Below are 21,519 nucleotides of genomic sequence, written 5' to 3'. Positions count from 1 at the left end.
CCGCAGCCCAAAGCGGGGTCACCCCAGCGCTGCCCGCAGTTGGGACAGTCCGGGGATCCCCAAATTTCACTTCGGCATCCCAAGCGGTCCCCCAAACCCCAAAAAGCAGCCGTGAGTGGGGGTGTCCCTGAGGGATGTCCGCGGGTGTAGGGTGCTTGGATTGAGGGGTGTCTGTGGTTTGGGGGTGTCCGCGGTTGTGATTTTGTGTGTGGGGGGGGGTGTCCGTAGCCAGGGGGTATCCATGGTTGAGGGGGGTCCATGTTTGTGGGGTGTCTTGGATTGGGGGTGTCAGTGATTAAAGGGTGTCGTGTTTGTGGGATGTCCGTGGGTATGGGGTGTCTTATTTTGGGGTTATCCATGGGTGTGGGGTGTCTTGGATTAAGGGGTGTCCGTGACTGGGGGTTATCTTTGGGTGAGGGATGCCCGTGTTTGTGGGGTGTCTTGAATTGGGGGTGTCAGTGGTTGGGGGTATCTTGGATTGAGAGGTGCCTTGGATTAAGGGGTGTCCGTGATTCGGGGTTATCTGTGGGTGAGGGATGCCAGTGTTTGTGGGGCGTCTTGGATTGAGGGATGTCTTGAATTGGGAGTGTCGGTGGTTTGGGGCGTCCGTGTTTGTGGGGTGTCTTGTTTTGGGGTTATCCATGGGTGTGGGGTGTCTTGGATTAAGGGGTGTCCGTGACTGGGGGTTATCTTTGGGTGAGGGATGCCCGTGTTTGTGGGGTGTCTTGAATTGTGGGTGTCAGTGGTTGGGGGTATCTTGGATTGAGAGGTGCCTTGGATTAAGGGGTGTCCGTGATTCGGGGTATCCGTGGGTATGGGGTGTCAGTGATTTAGGGGTGTCCGTGATTCGGGGTATCCGTGGGTGTGGGGTGTCAGTGATTTAGGGGTGTCCGTGATTAAGGGGTGTCCTTGACTGGGTATCAATGGGTGGGGGATGTCCGTGTTTGTGGGGTGTTTTGGATTGGGGGTGTCCGTAGTTGGGGGTATCCGGGGGTTGAAGGATATCCATATTTTTTGGGGTGTTTTGGCTCACTAACAGTGCAATCCCCGGCGGCAGAGCTCATGGAGCACCGGGGGTATAGCTCAGTGGTAGAGCATTTGACTGCAGATCAAGAGGTCCCCGGTTCAAATCCGGGTGCCCCCTTGTTTTCCTCCCCCTTTCGGGGGATCCTCACTCTTTTTCTCACCCTTTTATTTCCCCCCCAAACACCCCAACAGCGAGGGGACGGGCATGGACGAACATTCCCGAAGCCCCTGAGCGCACGGGGGTCCTGCTGCCGGCTCTGGCTCCATCCCTTCCTTTCCCTTCCCAATCCCATCCCAGCCCTTCCCAGTTCCATCCCCACCCCCGGGCCCGCCCCCGGCCCCGCCCGGCTCCGGCTCCGGCTCCGCTCGGTGCGCGGCTCGAGGGGGTCCCGGCCCATGGCGGGGCGCTGAGCCCCCCGACCCCCACCATGCTCTGGGGGGGCTTTCTCCTGCTCTGCCTGCTCCAAGGGGCGCTGGCCGCAGGTACGGGGGGTGCAGGGGGGGCTGGGGGGTCCCCGCAATGCCCTGGGGCTCTGTCCGGGGCTCTGTGTGTCCGTCCTCCCTCTGCGGAGCTTTGGGGGTGTCTCCGTGCCCCCCCCCCGCCCCAAAATCTCCGCAGCCAAATTGGGGTGCCCGTAGCCCCCCCAATCTGTGCTGGGCAGCGCTGGGATAAAGCGGGGGGGCTGTTCTCGCTGCTGAGGGGGGGTCCCCATGTAGGATTCTCCCCCCGACCGTGGCACGGCTGGGGCTGAGATTTTGGGGAGCTTTTGGGGGGGTCTCTGCTCTCTGGGACACCCCACACCTGCCCGCACTGTCCCCCCCTGTGCCCCCCAGGCACAGAACCCCCCTTTGTCCCGCCCAGCCCTGCTCCCCCCACCCTGTGCCTCAGTTTCCCCTCCCGGAGGCCTGGCAGCAGAACGCAGCCCCGGGAGCTCATTAAGCAGCAATTAGCAATTAACCCCCATGGGATGGCGGTGGGACCCCGCTCCCCCGGGCTGGGGGGGCTGTGCAGTGTCCCCGTTTGGGGACAGACGTCCCGGCTGTGTCCCCGCCGTGGGCGAGCTGCCGTCCCCACCGCCCGCGCCGCGCTGCCAGGAACCTCCTGATTCTCGGCAGATTTGGTCCCAAATGCCTTTTTTATCTCCCCCCCCCCCCACTCCCCAGCCGTGTTCCGCCCTCCGCGGGGCTCGGGGGATGCGTGCGGGGGGGGGGAGGGAGGTGGATTTGGGCTCCTTGGCACCTGCCCGGACACCTGGAGCCCGTCCCAGCTTGGGGACATCGAGGGCACGGCCACACTGGTGCCACACTGGTGTCACTTCAGTTGGGGTGGCTGCCACTGCCATTTGTGGGTGCTGTCCCCAGCTGTCCCCCCCTGGCCGCTGTCGCTGTCACCCGTCCCTGTCCCTACCCCGCCTCTCCACCCCTGCTCACCGAGGTCAACCCCCTCAAACTCCTGTCCCAGCCTTGCTGGGGGACACGGCTGCCCCCGGGGGTGGCACTGCCCCGTCCCCGTGTGTCCCCAGGACGCCCCCCCGGCAGCGAGGGACGGAGGGCTCGGGACGCGGCCGAGGGGACCCGCATCAGCCAGGACCTGGGGGGCGGCAGCCTGGCCATCGACACCCTGCCCGCCAACGAGACCCGCATCGTGGTGAGTGCGCCCGCGTCCGGATCCATGCCCGGACCCCCGCCACGACCCCCGCCCGGATCTGTGCCCCGGACCCCGCTCCGGACCCTAGAGCTGTTCCCAGTCCGGCTCTGGTTCCGTGTGCGGCTGGATCCCGGATCCCACATCCCACAGGGGATAATTACACCCCAGAGAGGATAATTACACCCAGAGTGGGTAATTACAGCTCCGAGATCGCCCCGGACCCCTGCCCGCATCCGTGCCCCGGACCCGCTCTGGACCCCAGAGGTGTCCCCAATCCGGCTCCGGTTCCGTGTGGGGCTGGATCCCACAGCCCATAGGGGTTAATTACACCCCAGAGAGGATAATTAGACGCAGAGTGGGTAATTACAACCCCGGGATCGACCCGACCTCCGCCCAGACCCCTGCCCGGATCTGTGCCGCGAATCCCGCCCGGACCCCAGAGCCGTCCCCAGTCCGGCTCCGGTTCCGTGTGGGGCTGGATCCCGGATCCCACATCCCACAGGGGACAATTACACCCCAGAGAGGGTAATTACACCCAGAATGGCTAATTACAACCCCAGGATCCCTCCCAGCCCTGCCCGCTCCATCCCCGGGAGCTTCGGTGACACGCGGGGACAACGCCGCTCGCTGTCCCCTGGTGTCGAGGGGGGTCCTCTGTTCGGTGTCACCTTGTGGGACACCTCCCCCGGCTCTCCCAGCCTAATTAGCCGCCCTCAATTAGCTCCGGGTTATTTGTGGCGGCCGCGGGAGTTCCCCGCGCTCTCAATGGGGGATGGGAGGGGTTTTTGGAGGACGGTGACATGTCCCGCTGGTTTTGGTGGCACTCAGGGGGACAAAGCGGCTTCTTGCACTCTGCTCCAGCTCATCCTTCAGGGATGGAGAGCAACCATGAAAAAAATCCCAGTGTGGAAATGTTTAAAAATACCCCAAAACCACCAGTGACGTTTTGGGGATGCTGGGGAACCGCAGGGAGGGTGTGATGGAGCTTGAGGAGGGAAAAGCAGCAATTTCCTGGGGAATTTTTGGGATCTGCCCCTGGATTGGGGCCACGGACAAGGTCACAAGTGCATCTCACCCTGTGCAAGGCCTGGAGGGGTTTTTCCCCTGTCTCCTCCCAAAATACCCCAAGTTTGGGGGTTTTTGAATAATATTAAATAATAAAATAAATAATGAAATCCCACCAAAATTGGGGTATTTTTATGATTTATTTTATTACTTATTTGATTATTTATTATTTATTTTATTATTTAATATTATTGAAATTGTATTGTTTAATAAACAAATTTTTCCACTTTTCTCCCAAAAATATTTTTGCCCAAACCAATTTAAAAAACCCCAAACAATTAAACCTACTTTCTAAAAAAACCCTTCAAAATTCTCTCCCAAATTTACCCTAAACTAAAACAAATGTATTGTCCCAGTTACCCTAAACTAAAACAAATGTATTGTCCCAGATTTATCCTGGATTTATCACAGATTTTCCCTGGGTTTTTCCTGGGTCTGTCATGGATTTTTTCCTGGATTTATTCTGGATTTACCCTGGGTTTTTCCTGGGTTTATCCCAGAATTTTCCAGGATTTTTCCCAGATTTTTTCTGTATTTATCCTGGATTTATCCTGAATTTTCCCCTGGATTTATCCCAGATTTTTTTCTGAATTGATCTCTAATTTTTCCTGGATTTATCCCAGGGTTTTCCCTGGGTTTTCCCTGGGTTTGTCCCAGGATTTTCCCTGGATTTATCTCAGGTTTTTCCTGCATTTATCCCTACTTTCCTATGCTTGATTTATCCTGAATTTATCCCAGATTTATCCATGCTATCCGGGATTTTTACAGGATTTTTCCTTGATTTTTCCTGGATTTATCCCTACTTTTCCACGCTGGATTTATCCTGAATTTATCCCAGATTTATCCATACTATCCTGGATTTATGCCTGGATTTATGCCTGGATTTATCCCGTATTTTCCCTGGATTTTCCCTGTGTTTATCCTGTGTTTATCCCAGGTTTTTCCCGGATTTTTCCGGGATTTTCCCCCGATTTTCCCTGGATTCATCCCTGCTTTGTGTCGGGCACCCTCCCACCCTTGCGGGTCACCCTGATGTCCCTGTGTCCCCTGTCCCCGCAGGAGGACAACCACAGCTATTACGTGTCGCGGTTCTACGGCCCGGGGGATGCGCGGCGCCGCCAGCTCTGGGTAGACCTGGCAGCCGCCAACGGGAGCCACGTCAGGGTGCACGGGATCCTCTCCAACACGCACCGGCAGGCCTCGGTGAGCCCCGGGTGTCCTTTGTCCCCTGGGTGAGCCCCGGGTGTCCTTTGTCCCCTGGGTGAGCCCCGGGTGTCCCTGTGTCTCCATGGGCAGCGGGGTCCCTGTGAGAGGCTTGGGAAGTTCCAGGGTTTGGGAAGTGTTTGGGGCCTCCTGGTCATCCCAGGGAGGAAGGAACCTGCAGGGTCCCTCTCTCCCACTCTTTTCTCTCCATCCCTCTCTCTCATCCTTCTCTCTCCCATCGCTTTCCCCATCCCTCTCCCCATCCCTTCCTCCCCAAACCTCTCTCTCCCATCTCTCTCCCATCCCTCTCTCTCCCATCCTTCTCTCCCCATCCTTCTCCCCATCCCTCTCTTCTCCCAGCCCTCTCTCCCATCCCTCTCTCCCCATCCTTCTCCCCATCCCTCTCGTTTCCCATCCCTCTCTCCCATCCCTTTCCTCATCCTCTCTCCCATTCCTCTCTCTCCCATCCCTTTCCCCATCCTTCCTCCCCATCCCTCTCTCCCCATTCCCAGAGTTTTCCCGAGGGCTGATTGTGTCTCTCCCTCTCTCTCCACCCCACAGAGGATTGTCCTGTCCTTTGACTTCCCCTTCTACGGCCACCTCCTGCGGCAGGTCACCATCGCCACCGGCGGTGAGCGGGGCAGGACACGGGATCTGTGGGATGGGATCCATAGGATGGGATCCATGGGATCCACGGGATGGGATGGACGTGATGGGATGGGATCCATGAGATGGACAGGATGGGATCCATGGGATGGGATGGGATGGGATGGGACAGGATCCATGGGATCCATAGGACGGGATGGGATCTGTGGGATGGTATCTATGGGATGGGATCCATGGGATCTGTGGGATGGGATCTGTGGGATGGGATTCATGGGATGGGATGAGGCCCATGGGATCGATGGGATGGGATGGAATTGATGGGATGGGACAGGACGGAATCCATGGGATCAATGGGATGGAATAGGATCCATGGGACAGGATCCATGGGATGGGATCCATGAGATGGGATGGGATCCCTGGGATGGGATGGAGTCCACAGGATGGACAGGATGGAGTTGATGGGATCTGTGGGATGGGATCCATGGAATCGATGGGATGGGATGAGATGAACAGGATAGGAGTGGACAGGATGGGATGCAATGCCCACAGCAGGGCCTGGACATGGCTCTGGTGCTGGCTCTACCCTCACCCCCCATCCCTGAGCCCCAGCGAGCTCAGAGATCGGGGTCCAGCCCTTCCAACCCCTCCCTGCACCCCAAATCTCCTCGGGCAGTCAGCAGCTGCTGCTCCCTCTGCTCCTGCAGAGACCAGGGGGGCACAGCGGGGTCAGAGGGGCAACAAAAGGGATGGGTGAGGCAGGAAGGAGGAAGGTGAGCTCCATCCTCTGCCCACTCAGGTTTCATCTTCACGGGGGACATCATCCACCGCATGCTCACGGCCACCCAGTACATTGCCCCCCTCATGGCCAACTTCAACCCCAGCTTCTCCCGAAACTCCACCGTGCAGTACCTGGACAATGGTGAGAGCAGCTCCCCTGGCTGGAGACCCACCTGTGTCAGCTCTGTCACCTGTGACCGTGCTCACAGAGGTCTGAGGATGAGGGAAGAGACGAAGATTTGGCTCTGTGTTTCAGAAGGCTTGATTTATTATTTTATTATATATATTACATTAATATATACTATGTATTATAGACATTATTATTACATTAATATACATTATTATTATATTACAATATTACTATATAATATATTTTATATATATAATATAATATAATATAATATAATATAATATATATTATTATATTGCATTAATAATATTTATTATATTATATTATATTAATAATATACATTATTATCACATTAATATATACCATACTAATACTAAAGAATAGAAGAAAATATTTCATCTGAAAGCTAGCTAAGAATAGAATAAAAAGGAATGATAACAAAGGTTTGTGGCTTAGACTCTCTGTCTGAGCCAGTTGGGCTGTGATTGGCCATTAATCAGAAACAACAACATGAGACCAATCACAGATGCACCTGCTGCATTCCACAGCAGCAGATAATCAATGTTTGCATTTGGTTCCTGAGGCCTTTCAGCTTCTCAGGAGGAAAAATCTTAAAGAAAAGATTTTTCATAAAAGATGTTTGTGACAGTCACCCCTGAGGCAGGAACAGATCAGAAGATCCCTCTCTGTCCTCATCCCTTCTCTGTCCTTGTCCCTTCTCTGTCCCCATCCCCCTGTGTCCCCATCCCCCTGTGTCCTCATCCCTTCTCTGTTCCCATCCCTCTCTTTTCATCCCTCTCTTTTCATCCCTCTCTCTCCCATCCCTCTCTGTCCTCATCCCTTCTCTGTTTCCCATCCCTCTCTCCCCACCCCGTTTTGCTCCGCTCCCAGTGGCTGCTGCAGGTCGTGGGGTGGAGGTTGGATGGAGCAGGGGGAGAGGGGAGGCCTGAGCAGCTCTGCTCGCCCCCAGGGACGGTGTTTGTGGTGCAGTGGGACAAGGTTTACCTGCAGGGCAAGGAGGACATGGGCAGCTTCACCTTCCAGGCCGCCCTGCACCGCAGCGGGAGGATCGTGTTCGGCTACAAGGAGGTGAGGGGACGGGGCAGGAGGGTCCCCGTGGGGCTGGGCATCCCTGGGATGTGTGCCAGCCTCTGTGCCACCCTGTGTCCCTGCAGATCCCGGTGCCAGTGCTGCAGATCAGCGCCAGCCAGCACCCGGTCAAGGCCGGGCTCTCCGACGCCTTCATGGTGCTCAACCCTTCTCCCGACGTGCCTGGTGAGTGCCTGGGAGCTGAGCCCGCAGGGAGAGGGCTGGGATCCTCGTCTGGGGGGGTTTGGGGTGGGATCCTCATCTTGGGGGGTTTGGGGTGGGATCCTCGTCTGGGGAGGTTTGGGGTGGGATCCTCGTCTGGGGAGGTTTGGGGTGGGATCCTCGTCTGGGGGGTTTGGGGTGGGATCCTCATCTTGGGGGGTTTGGGGTGGGATCCTCGTCTGGGGAGGTTTTGGGGTGGGATCCTCATCTTGGGGGGTTTGGGGTGGGATCCTCGTCTTGGGGGGTTTCGGGGTGGGATCCTCGTCTTGGGGGGTTTGGGGTGGGAGGAGGCCCTGCTTGGATTCCCAGTGAGTGTGAGGAGGGTTGTGGGGTTTGCCTGCCCCTCACGATCCCTGGGACCCTTTTTGGGATCCCCTTTTTGGGATCCCCTTTTTGGGATTCCTTTTTGGGATCCCCTTTTTGGGATCCCCTTTTTGGGATCCTCTTTTTGGGACCCCGTTTTGGGACCCCGTTTTGGGTTCCCTTTTTGGGTTCCCTTTTTGGGACCCCCTTTTGGGACTCCATTTTGGGACTCCTTTTTGGGTTGCCCCTTTTTGGGTTGCCCCTTTTTGGGTTGCCCATTTTGGGACCCCATTTCGGGACCCCATTTCGGGACCCCATTTCGGGACCCCTTTTCGGGACCCCTTTTTGGGACCCCATTTTGGGACCCCCATTTCGGGATCCCCTTTTGGGTTCCCTTTTTGGGATCCCTTTTTGGGTTCCCTTTTTGGGGTGCATCTCCCCATGGCCTCACGCTCTGGCTGGAGCTTTGCCCAGTCCACAACCTCCAGGAGCTTTTCCCTCATTCCCAGCTGATGAGGATGAGGAAGAGGAGGGAAATCCAGCCCTTTCTCAATTCCAAAGGGGTGGGGCAGGAGGAGACTTTTGGGGGGAAGCAGCTGCAGGAGCCCTGGGAGCTCAGGGTGGTGCCTTAAGAAGGCTGAGCTGGAACTGAGGCCAGAATTCCAGAATAAAGCAGGCATTTATTCAAAGCATCTCCTCCACGGATCCTCCTTGGGCAGCACAAGAGCCCAGCCAGGGCTGCACCCAAGGTGAACCAAAACGAACCCAAAATGAACCCAAAATGAACCCAAATGGTCCCAAAATGCACGACTGCTCACGAGGTCTCACTTTTATTCTGCTCCATTTGCATATTGGAGTTAATTGTCCAATTCCAGCTTTAGCCCATGCAGTCCCATCCTTCTTGTTTTTCTCTCTCCAGCCCACAGTGTTTGTGCTCCTGGGCTGAGATTTGGGTCATTTGTCCTTGGTGCCCAGCTGGAGCAGGAATTGTTTTGTCTCCCTGTGCACAGAGCTCACCATCCCATAATATGAAGCCCAGACCCACACACTAAAGCAGCACAGAATCTCAAAAAAATTTAAAAATTAAAACCTGAGGCATCAGGGGGAGTGAGTCAGAGCCCAGTGATGTTTGTTTGGAGCTGCTTGGGAGCAGCTCAAGGCTGGAGCCTGGCCCGGGCTGGACTGGGCTGAACTGGGCTGAACTGGGCTGGACTGGGCTGGACTGGGCTGGGCAGGGCCAGCTCCCAGCCCCTCCTGTGCCCTGGCACCTCCCAGCCCTTGGGATGAAGATTTTTCTGACCCAGAGATAGGACAACTGAGAGGATTTTAAAAAAATTTATTCTATTTTCACTCTCATGTCAAGGGTGGGACAATACAGATGTTGTAAGTCGCACCATCACAATCAGAAGGCAATTATTTCCTAATTACAATACACTATAAGTGGTTTTTTGGCTTTTTTCTTCAGTTTTCCCCTTAATGGACAGACTTTCCCCTGCCACATCTTCCCATCCTGGCAGCTTTGGAGAATTTCCTACAAATCCATTTCTCAGCCCAGCCCTCCTGCAAGGGCACAACCGCACACCTGGGGCCACCTGTGCCCTTTCAGCAGCTCCTCCAGAGCCTGGCCCAGCCCTGGGCAGGGGGGTTTAAGCCTTGCAGGGGGGTTTAAGCCCGGTTTAAAGCCCAGGCTCTGTTGCAGAGTCGCGGCGCCGCACCATCTACGAGTACCACCGAGTGGAGCTGGACACCAGCAGGATCAGCAGCCTGTCCGCTGTGGAGTTCACCCCGCTGCCCAGTGAGTGCCACTGCCCCCTGGGCACCCCAAATGGCACCCACAAACCCCAGCAGGCCCTGGATCCCAGCCTGAGGAGGCAGCCAAGACAGGGCTGGGGGTGCTGGGGGTGCTGGTGCCCATCTCCTGGGGGTTGGGGTCTTTGGAGTGGTGGAGGGATGGGGTGATGGCAGCTGGGAGCAGCTCAGCACCACCCTGGGGTCCCCAGAGAGGAGCTCATCCCCACCCTGGGGTCTCCAGTCTGTCCTGGGGTCCCTGTGGAGCAGCTCACCCCATCCTGGTGTCCTCAGGGAGCAGTTCACCCCATCCTGGGATCCCCAGCTCAGCCTGTCCTGGGGTCTCCAGAGACCAGCTCACTCCCACCCTGGGGTCTCCAGCCCATCCTGGGTTCCTCAGGGAGCGGCTGACCCTGTCCTGAGCAGTGCTTGGGACATTTGTGTTTCTCTCTGTGGCCGGGTTGCTGTCCCAGCCTGGCTGGAGCCTCTCCCCTCTCTCCCCTCTCTGTTTTTGCAGCCTGCCTGCAGCACCAGAGCTGTGAAACGTGCCTGAGCTCGGAGCTGACCTTCAACTGCAGCTGGTGCCACGTCCTGCAGAGGTGCTGCCACCCTTCCCTCCCCTGCCTGCTGCCCTGTGCCCTTTCCATCCTTTTTTTTTGGGATAATTTCCCCTTTTTTGTTGTTTTTCGGGGCGCTGAATGCTGCTCTCGGCCCCACGGTTGTGTTCAGCCGTGACCTGAGCTCCAATTCCAAGCCACTCCAAGGCTGCATTTCCTGGGTTTTTTTTTAGTCCTGGAACAAGCTGGGACCTGAGGCAGGACTCAGATTTTTGTCAGCGAGCTTAAAAACGAGGGAAATTTGTCCAGATTTGGGTTGGGATCAGTGGAAGGGCAGGGAGGGGAAGGACAGCAGGGAGGGGACAGCGTTGGGGACAGCCCCTGTTTGTCAGGAACGGGGTCAGCAGAGGTTTGGGGTGGAATTTTCAGATTTTTTGGGAGTTGCATGGAGGACGTGGAGCTGTCCCTGCTCTCCCCCAGCTCGGGCAGGGCTGTGCAGAGCGGATTTAACGAGATGGAGCTGCAGGGTTGATTGAGAGCTGGCGCCAGGGGAGGGGACCCAGTAACACAGATCCTGCGCCGTGCCATCCCCGCTCTGCTCTCCTGCCACCCCCTCCGTGTCCCCTGAGCCACCCCAAAGCAGCTCTGGGTCTCTGGGACACCCTGGTGGCTCTGTGGCAAGGGGACATTCTGGTGCTGGCGTGGCTTTGGTGACAGAACTCGAGGCTGGGCCTGGTTTGGGCTGAGCTTTGTTCAAACCCTTCCTTGTCCTGCTGGTTCCCCGATTCCGGGGGTTTGGTAAATGGGGTTTTGTGAGAGCCTGGAATGGGTTGGGTTGGGGAGAGACCTCAGATCCCATCCAGGGCCACCAGGGCCACCCCAGGGCCACCAGGGCCACCTCCCACTGCCACAGGGTGACACTGCCAGGGATCCAGGGGCAGCCACAGCTCCTCTGGGAATCCCATCCCAGCCCTTTCCCACCCTCCTTTAACCCTTTTCCTCCTGCCTTTAACCCTTTCTCACCCTCCTTTAACCCTTTTCCACCCTCCTTTAACCCCTTTTCACCCTCTTTAACCCTTTCTCACACCCTTTGATCCTTTTCCACCCTCCTGTAACCCTTTCTCACCCTCTTTAAATTCTTTTCACCCTCTTTGACCCTTTCTCACCCTCCTTTAACCCTTTTCATGCTCTTTAACCCCTTTCCAGTCTCCTGTCACCCTATTGCACCCTCTTTAACCCCTTTTCACTCCCTTTAACCCTTTCTCACCCCCTTTAACCCTTTTCCACCCTTTTAAAGCCTTTCTCACCCTCTTTAACCCCTTTTCACCCTCCTCTAACCTTTTCTCACCCTATTTAACCCTATTTCACCCTCTTTAACCCTTTCTCACCCTCCTTTAACCCCTTTTCACCCTCTTTAACCCTTTCTCACTCCTTTGATCCTTTTCCACCCTCCTTTAACCCTTTTCCACTCTCCTGTAACCCTATTTCACCCTCTTTAACCCTTTCTCACCCCCTTTAACCCTTTTCCACCCTTTTAAACTCTTTCTCACCATCTTTAACCCCTTCTCACCCTCCTCTAACCATATTTCACCCCCTTTAACCCTTTCTCGCCCTCTTTAACCCTTTCCACCCTCCTTTAACCCTTTTCTACCATCTTTGACTCTTTTTCACCCTCTTTAACCCTTTCCCACCCTCTTTAACCCTTTCTCACCCAGCTGCTGTTCCCTCCTCTCCCCTGGCTGCCAGCCCCGTGTCCCTGTGGACATCTCAGCTTCCCAGCGGGGATTCCAGCTGGCAGGAACGTTCTGGAAGCGCAGCTCTGGAGCAGGAGGGGCCACTGTCACCCCTGGCTTTTCTGCAGATCCTCCCCAGCGAGCTCCAGCCTTGGAGCCGGCATCCCAACCTCGTGATTCCAACCCCTAAACAATAAAAATCTGTAATTTTTTTAACCTCTGCTGAGCCCATGATTGTGACAGGAACTGGAGATCTCAGAATTTTCTTTGTGGTTTCTCCATGTCCCCGGTGGGTGAATGGATTTTTTGCAGGGGTTGTTTTTGGGGTTTGGGCCTTTCCAAAGGTCAGAGCCCTGTTCCTGCGGGGAATTCGCGGGCTGGTGTTTGCCTGATGTCATCTGGAGCTCCTGCAGTGTTTTTCCTGTGCAGATGTTGCTGGAAGGAGCCCAGGGAGCCTCGTGGGTCTCACGGCCTTGCCCTGGCACCGAGTGCGGGGAGTGGAAACTCAGACTCAGCCCGGGCCTCTCTCCTCCTCGTTTCCCCTCTCCTTTTCTCCTCGTTTTCCCTCTCATTTTTCCTGATTTTCCCCTCTCTTTTTCTCCTGATTTTTCCCTCTCCTTTTATCCTGATTTTTCCCTCTCCTTTTTCCTCATTTCCCCTCTCCTCCTGGTTTCCCCTCTCTTTTTCTCACAATTTTTCCCTCTCTTTTTTCCCCTGATTTCCCTCTCCTTTTCTCATTTCCCTCTCCTTTTGTCCTCATTTCCCTTTCCTTTTCTCCCAATTTTCCCCTCTCCTTTTCTCCTGATTTTTCCCTCTCCTTTTCTCCTGGTTTCCCTCTTCTTTTATCCTGGTTTCCCCTCTCATTTTTTCCTGATTTTCCCCTCTCCATTTCCCCTGATTTTTCCTCTCCTCTCCTCATTTCCCACCTCCTTTTCCCCTGATTTTCCCTCTCCTTTTCTCCTCATTTCCCTCTTCTTTTATCCTGGTTTCCCCTCTCATTTTTCCTGATTTTTCCCTCTCCTTTTCCCCTGATTTCCCTCTCTTTTTTCCTCATTTTTCCCCTCTCTTTTATCCTGATTTCCCCCTCTCACTTTCTCCTGATTTCCCTCTCCTTTTCTCTTGATTTTCCCTCTCTTCTCTCCCAATTTCCCTCTCCTTTTCTCCTCATTTCCCCTCTCCCTTTGGCTATCAGTTTTAGCCCCACCATGCTGTAAATGCCTTAAAGATAATAATCTAAAATTACCCCTCATGGTTCCTACACTTCTATTATATATATTTCATATATATACATATATATATATATATGTAAATATTTTATATATATATTATTGTTCTCTTTTTATTGTTTCTTGAAACTAACCAGTTTTATTTGCCAGGCCACCTTTTGAAACTTGTTTCTAATTTCATTTTTCTCTCAACAATGTCTGCCCTATTCAATGTCATTTCTAAATCAACATTTCTAATCTCAAAGTTTATTTATAAATGTACATTCTGTGAACCTTTTGTTGAGTTTTAAACATTTTATTTAAATCCATTTCCCACAACCTGGCCCTGGATAATCCTGATTTTCCCCACAGGTGCTCCAGTGGCTTTGACCGATACCGGGAGGAGTGGCTGAGCTACGGCTGCGGCCAGGTGGGCACAGAGAGTCCCAAAAATCCCAATAAATCCCAGCCCCAATCCCAATGAATCCCAATGAATCCCAATAAATCCCAGCCCCAATCCCAATAAATCCAAATAAATCCCAATGAATCCCAATGAATCCCAGTCCCAATCCAAATAAATCCCAATAAATCCCAGTCCCAATCCCAATAAGTCCCAATGAATCCTAATCCCAATAAATCCCAGCCCCAATCCCAATAAATCCAAATAAATCCCAATGAATCCCAATGAATCCCAGTCCCAATCCAAATAAATCCCAATAAATCCCAGTCCCAATCCCAATAAGTCCCAATGAATCCTAATCCAAATAAATCCCAGCCCCAATCCCAATAAATCCCAATAAATCCCAATGAATCCCAATAAATCCCAGTCCCAATCTCAATAAATCCCAGTCCTAATCCCAGTCCCAATCAATCCCAATCCAAATCAATCCCACTCCCAGTGCCAATAAATCCCAGTCCCCATAAATCCCAGTCCCAATCCCAATAAATCCAAGTCGCAATCCCAGTCCCACTCTCAATCAATCAATCCCAATCCCAATAAATCCCAGTCCCAATCCCAATAAATCCCAGTCCCTTCCTGATTTCAAACTCAAAAATTTCAAACTCCTGATTTCAAGCTCAAAAAGTGGATGTGTGCCCCACGGTGTTCTGGATTAGACTGAGCCACCCCTTGGGATTTCCCTTTGTTCCTTTAAGACATCCCCTTTAAGATTTCTTTAAGATTTCCCCTTCTTCCCTTTAGATATCCCTTGGGATTTCCCTTTGGATTTCCCTTTTTTCCCTTTAGATACCCCTTTATTCCCTTTGGATGTTAAACATTTGAACATCCTTTTATTCCCTTTAGATAACTCTTTGGATATCCCTTTATTCCCTTTACATCCCATTTCCCCCTTTATTCCCTTTTCCCCGTTATTCCTGTTATTCCCGTTATTCCCCATTTTCCGCTGTATTCCCATTTCCGCCATTATTCCCATTTTCCCCTTTATTCCCATTTTTCTCATTATTCCCCTTTATTCCTATTTTCCCCTTTATTCCTATTTTCCCCTTTATTCCCATTATTCCCATTTTCCCTTTATTCCCATTTTTTCTTTTAATCCTGTTATTCCCATTTTTTCCTTTATTCCCATTTTTCCCTTTTCCCCCATTTTTCCCTTATTCCCATTATTCCGTTTTTCCCTTATTCCCGTTATTCCCCCTCCTCCTGGAGCGTGACTCTTACTCACTGCAGGCAGGAAGGAACGAGCCCTGTTTGTGTCCCTGGGAGCAGAAACTCCCAAGGATCAGCTCTGACCAAACATCTGCTTCTGCTTTGGCCTTTTCTCCTTTTTTTTCCCTTTCTTCCTTTTTTTTTTTTTTTCCCCCTTATTTTTGTTTGCTTTTCATGGCTTTTGTTTGTTTGCTTCGATTTTGATGGGCGTTTTTTTACTTGGGTTTTTAGTTTAGTTTTGTTGTGGTTTTCTCTGGTTTGGTTTGGAGGTTTTTTGGTTTTGGGGGTTTTTTTGTTTGGGGTTTTTTTTTGGTGGGTTTTTTTTTTTGGGGTGATTTTTTAGTGATTTTATTCTACTTTCCTACCGAAAATTCAGATTTATTTCACCAGACCCTTTGAGGTCACTGGACCCACATGGGGTCACCCTGAGGTGCACAAAGGATTTGCCCTAGGATTTGTCGCCAGGATTCATCCCAGAATTTGTCCCAGGATTTGTCACTTGTCCTGCTGAAATATTTCCTAAATTTTCCTCCCTCTGGGTCACTTCTGTGTTTGAACTTCGGTGTTTGACCCCGCAGAGCCCTCCTGGAATTCCTGCTGGGCAAAACCAGCTCCAAATTCCCTTTTTAACCCAAATCCTCCTTTTAACCCAAATTCCCTTTTTAACCCAAATTCTCCTTTTAACCCAAATTCCCCTTTTAACCCAAATTCTCCTGTTTTTCCCCCACCAGTCGGATGAGCAGACCTGTGAGGATCTGGCGGAGGGTGATCATTACTCGGCGCCCCCGGGCAGCTCCGTGTCGGTGTCACCCGGCGCTGTCACCTCCCCCACGGCCTCGCTCTTCCTCGACAGCCTCACCACCGAAGGTGGGACCTGGACAGGTGACCCTGACACTGGGGGTGTCCCTGGACAGGTGACCCCAGCCCTGGGGTGTCCCTGGACAGGTGATCCTGAACCCTGGGGTGTCCCTGGATAGGTGACCCTGGCCCTGGACAGGTGACCCCAGCCCTAGGGGTGCCCCCAGACCTGTGACCCCCAACCCTGGGGGTGTCCCTGGACAGGTGACCCTGGCCCTGGGCAGGTGACCTTGACACTGGGGGTGTCCCTGGATAGGTGATCCCAGCTCTGGGAGTGTCCCTGGGCAGGTGATCCTGACACTGGGCAGGTGACCTTGACACTGGGGGTGGCCCTGGACAGGTGACCCCACATCCCTGAGCCCTGGGAAGGGGATCCCTGAGCCCTGGACAGGGGATCCCCCATCCCTGATCCATAGCAAGGTGACCCCCCATCCCTGATCCCAATCCCTGAACGGATGATCCCCCACCCATGATCCTATTCCTTGTGACAGGTGATCCCATCCTTGATCCTGACCCCTGGACAGGTGACCACCCATCCCTAACCCATGGGACAAGTGATCCCCCCATCCCTGATCCTGATCTCCAGACAGGTGACTCCCTGATCCCTGGACAAGTGATCCCCATCCCTGATCCCTGGACGGGTCCTTCACCTCCTCAAAAAGCAAATCCAAATCCAAGTAAACACCAGATGGGTTTTGGAGCAGAATCCTGGAATGGTTTGGGTGGGAAGGGACCTCAAATCCCATCCAGTCCCATGGGCAGGGACACCTCCCACCACCCCAGGTGGCTCCAAGCCCCGTCCAGCCTGGTCTGGGACACTTCCAGGGATCCCACAGCTTCTCTGGGAATTCCATCCCATCCCCTCCCCACCCAAAATCTTCCCAAAATCCCCTCCCAAGTTCATTTCTCCACCTGGATTTGTGAAGTTCTGCAGTCCCAGGAGGATCTGGGTTGGAAGGGACCTCAAAGCTCACCCCATCCCCAGGGCAGGGACACCTCCCACCATCCAGGGCCCCCAAACCCCGTTCTTGGCGTGGATGAGAACAGGAGATGATGGGAAGGGCAGCCAAGAGGTGACACCTGGGGCATTGAGACACGCTAGGAAGAGTTTTGGGTTTTTTCCAGCTTTTTTTATTCATTTGTGAAAGTCAGAGAGCAACCAAACCCTGGTGGGGAGAATCTCAGGATCCTAAAGGGGTCAATCCCAGAGAGAGGGGATTGGGATTTCACTGGTGCCAGGACTCTCAGCCTGGAATTCCCGCGGTGATCGCTCATTTCTTGGCATTGCTGCTCCACACAAAGCCCCGATGTCCCCTGGAGACCCCCGACACCCAGAGCTCCATAATCCCATTAACGCGGGGCCGGCTCCGCCGAGCCTGGCGCAGGTAGCGCCGCAATTTGGCTGCTTAATAGTCCCTAACGCCAAGTGCTAATTAGGATAAATAGAAAGGAGCCGTGGTAATTGTCCTGCAGAGCTGGGTGGGGGAACGAGCTCCTGCCTGGCAGGGCTGACTCTGAAAGGAGCAATTAAAGGCAAGGAGGGAGGGGAGGGTTGGAGTTCGGCCACGAGTTTGTTTTCCAGCCCATCGCTGGTTCTTGGAAAAAAGGAACAAGAGGCTCCGTGTGTGACACAGAGCGTGGAGTTAGTTTGTGATCTTGGAAGGGAGCAAACGGCAGCTGCAGCGGGAGGAGAGTGGGGAGCAGCAGGGGAGCAGCTCCACCAGAGAGGGGAGCTGGCCCTTGGTGTCCTCTCCACCTGCACAGATCCCTGGATGTGTCCTCTTCAACCAGCCCAAATCCCTGGATCTGTGTCCTCTTCAACCAGCTCAAATCCCTGGATCTGTGTCCTGTCCAACCAGCCCAAATCCCTGGATCTGTGTCCTGTCCAACCAGCCCAGATCGCTGGATCTGTGTCCTGTCCAACCAGCCCAGATCGCTGGATCTGCGTCTTTTCCAGCCAGTCCAGATCCCTGGATCTGTGTCCTGTCCAACCAGCCAGGATCCCTGGATCCACACCCCTCCCTCCAGCCCAGATCCGTGAATCCATCTCATTATCCCAGATATCTGGATCTGTTGTCTTCTCCAACCAGTCCAGATCCTTGGATCTGTGTCTTCTCCAACCAGTCCAGATCCCTGGATCCGTGTCCTTCCCAGCCAGTCAGGTTCTGTGGATCCACATCCTCCACCAGCCCAGATCCCAGATCCCTGTGTCCTTCCCAGTCAGCCCAGCCTGGTGGATCTGCATCTGTCCCACCAGCCCAGATCCCTGGATCCACCTCCTCATTATCCCAGATCCCTGGATCCATGTCCTCCCCATCAGTTGAACTTTCTGGATTTGTGTCTTCCCCACTATCCCAGATCCCTGGATCCCTGTCCTCCCCATCCAGCCCCATTTTTGGATCCACATCCTCCACAGCCCTTTCAGCCCCCTGGTTCTGCTCCTGGAGCTCTGGTGCACAGCCAAGCCCTGGGAATTCTGGACAGGGTTTGGAGGCCAAGCCCTGGGAATTCTGGATCGGGGTTTGGAATCCAAGCCAAGGCCTGGGAATTCTGAATTGGGATTTGGAGGCCAAGCCCTGGAAATTCTGGATCAGGGTTTGGAAGCCAAACTCTGGGAATTCTGGATCAGGGTTTGGAATCCAAGCCAAGGCCTGGGAATTCTTAATTGGGATTTGGAAGCCAAGCCAAGCCCTGAGAATTCAGGATCAGGGTTTGGAGACCAAGCCAAGCCCTGGACATTCTGGACAGGGTTTGGAATCCAAACTCTGGGAATTCTGGATCAGGGTTTGGAATCTGAGACCTGGGAATTCTGGATCGGGGTTTGGAATCCAAACTCTGGGAATTCTGGGTCAGGGTTTCTGGTGAGGGTGATCATGTGGAGCCTGCTGAGGGACAAAGCCATGTCTGGTAGATCCTGGTCCTTCCAGAATGAGCCATGGAATGGAAGGGGATTTTGAGCATCCCGTGGGTTTATTTGGGATGTGGATTTTGAGCATCCCGTGGGTTTATTTGGGATTTGGGACGTGGATTTTGATAATTCCATAGGTTTATTTGGGATTTGGGAAGTGGATTTTGAGCATCCCGTGGGTTTATTTGGGATTTGGGAAGTGGATTTTGATAATCTCGTGGGTTTTTTTGGGATGCAGATTCCACAGGCTGAGCAGGGACACCCAGTGATGGATCAAAGCTCCACAGGGAGCAGTGAACGACCCCTCCACCCCAGAAATTCGATTTCCTCAGAAACCCCATCCTGAGGGGAGGAATTGGGTGGGAAACACGAGGATATCACTGAAAACGGATTTTCTGTTTTGCTGTGTTTTCTCCTTTCAGATGACACCAAACTCAACCAGTTTGCAGGAGGAGAGGGTAAGAAAAGCCTTTTTATGTAGCATAGGGTTTTTTAAAAAAACTTAATTTCTTTTTGGTAATAATTTGTGATTTGGAAAAGGAATAGAACAGACACTTGAATAATTTATTAATGTATTTTTGTGATTTTTTTTTATAATTTGTAAATTTTAAAAACTTGACAAATTTTAATTTTTTATTTTTAATTTTGTACATTTGGAGAATTTTAAATTTTAAATATTGCAAGTATTTTTATATTTTAAATTTTATGCATGTTAAGAATTTTTAATTTTAAATGTTGCAAATAATTTTAAATTTTTATTTTTAAATTTTATAAATTTTTTTTAGATTTTAAATGTTGTAAATAATTTTATATTTTAAATTTTATAAATGGTAAGAATTTTTAATTTAAAATTTGGTAAATATTTTTACATTTAAAATTTTAACTTTTATGCATTTTAAGAATTTTAAATTTTAAATTTTGTAAACAATTTAAATTTTTTATTTTGTAAATATTTTTGTATTTTAAATTTTAATTTTTTTAAATTTAAAAAAAATTAATTTAACAGTTTTCTGAAATCCTCGTGACCTTTTCCATTTCCCCGCAGGGAGCAGCCTGCCCTCACAGAGCGCCGCTGCCCCAATCCCCACGGGCACCGTGGTTGGCATCGTGGTGGCCGTGCTGGTGCTGGCCGGGGCCATCCTGGCCGGGATCTACATCAGCGGCCACCCCACGTCCAGCGCCGCCCTCTTCTTCATCGAGGTGAGGCAGCAGCTCAGCCCTGCCCGGGGAATCATCCCATCCTCCTCATCCTCCCCTCTCCTGGATCTGGGTTCTCCCCGGCCAGCCCAGGTCCCTCAGTCCGTGATCCTGGATCTGTGTCCTTCCCATCATCTCAGAATTCTGGATCTGTGTCCTTCTCCCATCTCAGATCCCTGGATCTGTTTCCTTCCCATCCAGTGAGATCCAGGCATTCCAAATAACCCTTTTGAAACATGAAACAACATTTAAAATTCACTTTTATCATTCAAAATGCTTCCACCAACAACACCCTTTGTGCCCAGGACTCTTTCCCCCCATTATTATTCCCCCTACTATTTTCCCCCCGTTATTTTTCCCCCCGTTATTTTTCCCCCCATTATTTTCCCCCCATTATTTTCCCCCCATTATTTTCCCCAATGTTTATTTCCCCCATTATTTTCCTCATCATTTTTCCCCCATAATTTTCCCCCATCTTTCTCCCCCATTATTTTTCCCTCCATTTTTCCCCCCATTTTTGCCCATTTTCCCCCATTATTTTCCCCCATTATTTTCCCCCATTATTTTCCCCCATTATTTTTCCCCATTTTCCCTCCATTTTTCCCCCCATTTTCCCTCCATTTCCCCCCCCATTTTTGCCCATTTCCCCCCATTATTTTCCCCCATTATTTTCCCCCATTATTTTTCCCCATTATTTTTCCCCATTTTCCCCCATTATTTTTCCCCATCATTTTCCCCCATTATTTTTCCCCATGTCCCCTCCATTTCCCCCCCCCCCCCCATTTTTGCCCATTTTCCTCCATTATTTTCCCCCATTTTGCCCCATTATTTTCCCCCATTATTTTCCCCCATTATTTTTCCCCATTTTCCCCATTTTCCCAGCAGGAATTGTGGCTCGGGGCCCTGTCCCAGCTTCTCACCTGTCCCCGTTTCTGTCCCCAGCGGAGGCCGCACCGCTGGCCCGCCATGAAATTCCGGAACCACGGCAACCACGGCTCCTACGCCGAGGTGGAGGCGGCCAGCCAGGAAAAGGAGGGGTTTGTGGAGGCCGAGCAGTGCTGAGCGCTTCTCCTGGGGAATCCATCCTGAGGGATCCATCCCAAGGGATCCATCCCGAGGAATCCGTCCCGAGGGATCCGTCCTGGGGGATCCGTCCCGAGGGATCCGTCCTGAGGGATCCATTCTGGGGAATCCATCCTGAGGAATCCATCCTGAGGGATCCATCCCGAGGAATCCGTCCCGAGGGATCCGTCCTGAGGGATCCGTCCTGAGGGATCCATTCTGGGGAATCCATCCTGAGGAATCCATCCTGAGGGATCCATCCCGAGGAATCTGTCCCGAGGAATCCATCCCAAGGAGTCCATCCTGAGGGATCCTGACAAATCCTGAGGGATCCATCCTGAGGAGTCCATCCTAAGGAATCCTGACAAATCCCGAGGAATCCATCCCAAGGAATCCATCCTGAGGAATCCATCCCAAGGAGTCCATCCTGAGGGATCCTGACAAATCCTGAGGGATCCATCCCAAGGGATCCATTC

The 21,519-nt window shown here is 52.6% G+C and overlaps 1 protein-coding gene and 1 non-coding gene across 2 annotated transcripts; both read left to right on the top strand.

Annotated features, from left to right (window-relative positions):
- The first annotated feature begins 1,072 nt into the window (after window positions 1-1,072).
- Window positions 1,073-1,144, top strand: TRNAC-GCA (transfer RNA cysteine (anticodon GCA)). Its single transcript has one exon. It is a non-coding gene; the product is annotated as a tRNA-Cys (tRNA).
- A 231-nt stretch (window positions 1,145-1,375) lies between these two features.
- Window positions 1,376-21,123, top strand: PLXDC1 (plexin domain containing 1). Its single transcript, XM_054281527.1, has 14 exons — window positions 1,376-1,509; window positions 2,550-2,674; window positions 4,799-4,942; window positions 5,504-5,573; window positions 6,345-6,467; window positions 7,426-7,544; window positions 7,631-7,730; window positions 9,769-9,864; window positions 10,375-10,456; window positions 13,725-13,782; window positions 15,750-15,885; window positions 19,207-19,242; window positions 19,830-19,984; window positions 20,924-21,123. Exons 1-14 carry the CDS (start codon window positions 1,455-1,457, stop codon window positions 21,041-21,043), a joined length of 1,419 nt encoding a protein of 472 aa, XP_054137502.1. The 5' UTR covers window positions 1,376-1,454; the 3' UTR covers window positions 21,044-21,123.
- The last annotated feature ends 396 nt before the right edge of the window (window positions 21,124-21,519 follow it).

This window comes from Melozone crissalis, unplaced genomic scaffold (genome assembly GCF_028551555.1).
Source record: "Melozone crissalis strain CALT ecotype California unplaced genomic scaffold, PUWL_Pcris_2 ptg000032l_1, whole genome shotgun sequence".
NCBI classification, from domain to species: Eukaryota; Metazoa; Chordata; class Aves; order Passeriformes; family Passerellidae; genus Melozone; species Melozone crissalis.
The sequence above is the reverse complement of the archived record's forward strand: the minus strand, read 5'-3'. Positions and strand labels throughout refer to the sequence as shown.